The sequence below is a fragment of the Chrysochloris asiatica genome, unplaced genomic scaffold (genome assembly GCF_000296735.1).
Source record: "Chrysochloris asiatica unplaced genomic scaffold, ChrAsi1.0 scaffold00345, whole genome shotgun sequence".
NCBI lineage: Eukaryota > Metazoa > Chordata > Mammalia > Afrosoricida > Chrysochloridae > Chrysochloris > Chrysochloris asiatica.
The window spans coordinates 2,074,787-2,076,663 of record NW_006408863.1 but is presented as its reverse complement, the minus strand read 5'-3'; the positions used below and the strand labels follow the sequence as shown (position 1 = coordinate 2,076,663).

General features: G+C 56.5%; 1 protein-coding gene across 1 annotated transcript in view; it reads right to left on the bottom strand.

Annotated features, from left to right (window-relative positions):
• Positions 1–875, bottom strand: part of CTDP1 (CTD (carboxy-terminal domain, RNA polymerase II, polypeptide A) phosphatase, subunit 1) — a 68,669-nt gene extending 67,794 nt beyond the window's left edge. Inside the window, exons 1-2 of the mRNA XM_006875896.1 lie at positions 709–875; positions 102–357 (exon numbers count right to left, since the gene is read on the bottom strand). Coding sequence (XP_006875958.1) covers positions 102–357; positions 709–875 — 423 coding nt within the window. The remainder of the gene's footprint in view (positions 1–101; positions 358–708) is intronic.
• Positions 876–1,877: the final 1,002 nt, after the last annotated feature.

The following is a 1,877-nucleotide window of genomic DNA, read 5'->3' as shown; positions in this document are numbered from 1 at the left end:
CCCCGCCCGGCGCCTCCATGAGGGCCGCGTGCGGGGTCGCTATGGTAACGCGCGCTCCGGGCCGGCGGGCAGCGGGCAGCGACCTGAGGGGACGGGCGGACCGGAGAGTGGCGGAGACCCGCGTCCGTGCTCACGGCCACGGCCCGGCGCCCATCGCAGCGCGACGGCGGACTTGGACGCTCCCGGGCGGCGGCAGCGGCGGCGGCAGCGGCAGCAGAGGAGACGAGGCGGCTGCTCTGCAATTCCCGCTCTGGGAACCGGCTTCCCACCGACCGGTGCGCCGCGCGACTTCCTGGAGAACGCGCTGATGTCACGGGGCGCGGAGGAGGCGTGCGTGCATACGTGCGCAACGGCGGCCTTCGAGTAAACACAAACGCCCACGCGAAGGCCGGAAAGGGCTGCGCCACTGACTTTACCGGAAACACAGAGGAACAAACCTCGTGGTAACAGTTGTTACCGCTCCCTGTTTACCTTCTGAGGTTCGACGTCGCGGAACTACGAGTCCCGGCATGCAACGCGGACCACCTTCCGAAGGCTCGTTACGCCCTGATGGAACTATCAGTCCCAGTAGGCAACGCTGGCCGCCGCCCTACAACGTTATCATCTGTGCCCCGGTGATGGGAGACTACAAGTTCCGGCATATTACAAGGGCCGCAGTTTTACAACGTTGCACATGACGTGGTGGAACTACAAATCCCGTCCTCTCACGTGGGCCGACGCTTAACTACGAATCCCCGGTATGCAATGTAGCCACTCTCATACAGCGTTACTGGTTCTGGCGTTAGGGGACTACGAGTCCCGACGTGCAACGTAGGCAGCTGTCCTACAACGTTACGTATTAAGGCCAGGAGTTGAGGGACTACGAATCCCGGCATGCAACGAGAGTCATTGTCCCGCAACATTCAGTTCTGGGGCCGACCTCGAAGAACTACGACTCCCGGCATGCCACGCGCCTGCGATCCTAGGTGAATGGACTCACTTGTGGCTCCCCCAGATTCCGGTTACTTTGCCGACTGGGCTGTTTGACAATGTCCTGGGCGCATCAGAGTTTGAAAGAAAGAGGTGGCGAAGTTCATATTACCGCTGCCCAATTTACCTCAGTGAACACAACGCCTCCTGACCCAAAGGAAGGGAAAGCCTAAGTTGAAGACAGGGGAAATGGGCCCCAGCTAGAAAAGTACAATGGAACCAAAAGGAGTAAATTGCTTACATTTTGAAGCTTACATGGACCGAGACACTGCCCTTCCTAGTTCTCGTCTATCTCCTAACTTTTTAAAGGAGAGCTCTGATACGAGTCAGGCTGCTAATCTCATGGTCATCAGTTCCAAACTAGCAGCCGTTCCAACTCAGGAGAAAGATGAGGCTTTCTGCTCCCGTAAAGACTTAGTTGTTGTAGTTGTTGCTGTTAGGAGCCATCGAGTGGGTACCCACTCATAGCGAAGACTTACAGCCTTGGAAACCGCCTACAGGGTCGCTTTGGGTCAGAACCAGCTCCAGGCACACCACCACCATTCTAAGGCGGTAATAACTGAGGAGCCTTGCTGGCGCAGTGGATTAAGCGTTGATCTGGATGCCCTAGTCAACTAGGCACTCCCTTGGGAGAAAGATGAGGCAGTTAGCGCTCCTAAATATTGCAGCTTTGGAAACCCTATAGTGCCGTTTTACTCTATCCTACAACATACATTAAGGAGCTCTGGTAGTGTAGTGGTTAAGAGTCAGGCTGCTAACCTCAAGGCCAACTAGTTCAAAACTACCAGCAGTGCCGCGGGAGAAAGATGAGGCTTTCTGCTACCATAATTATTTACAGCCTCGGAAACCCTGTGCAGGGTCGCTATGAGTCAGAACCAACTCCACGGCACACCACTACCACCACCACC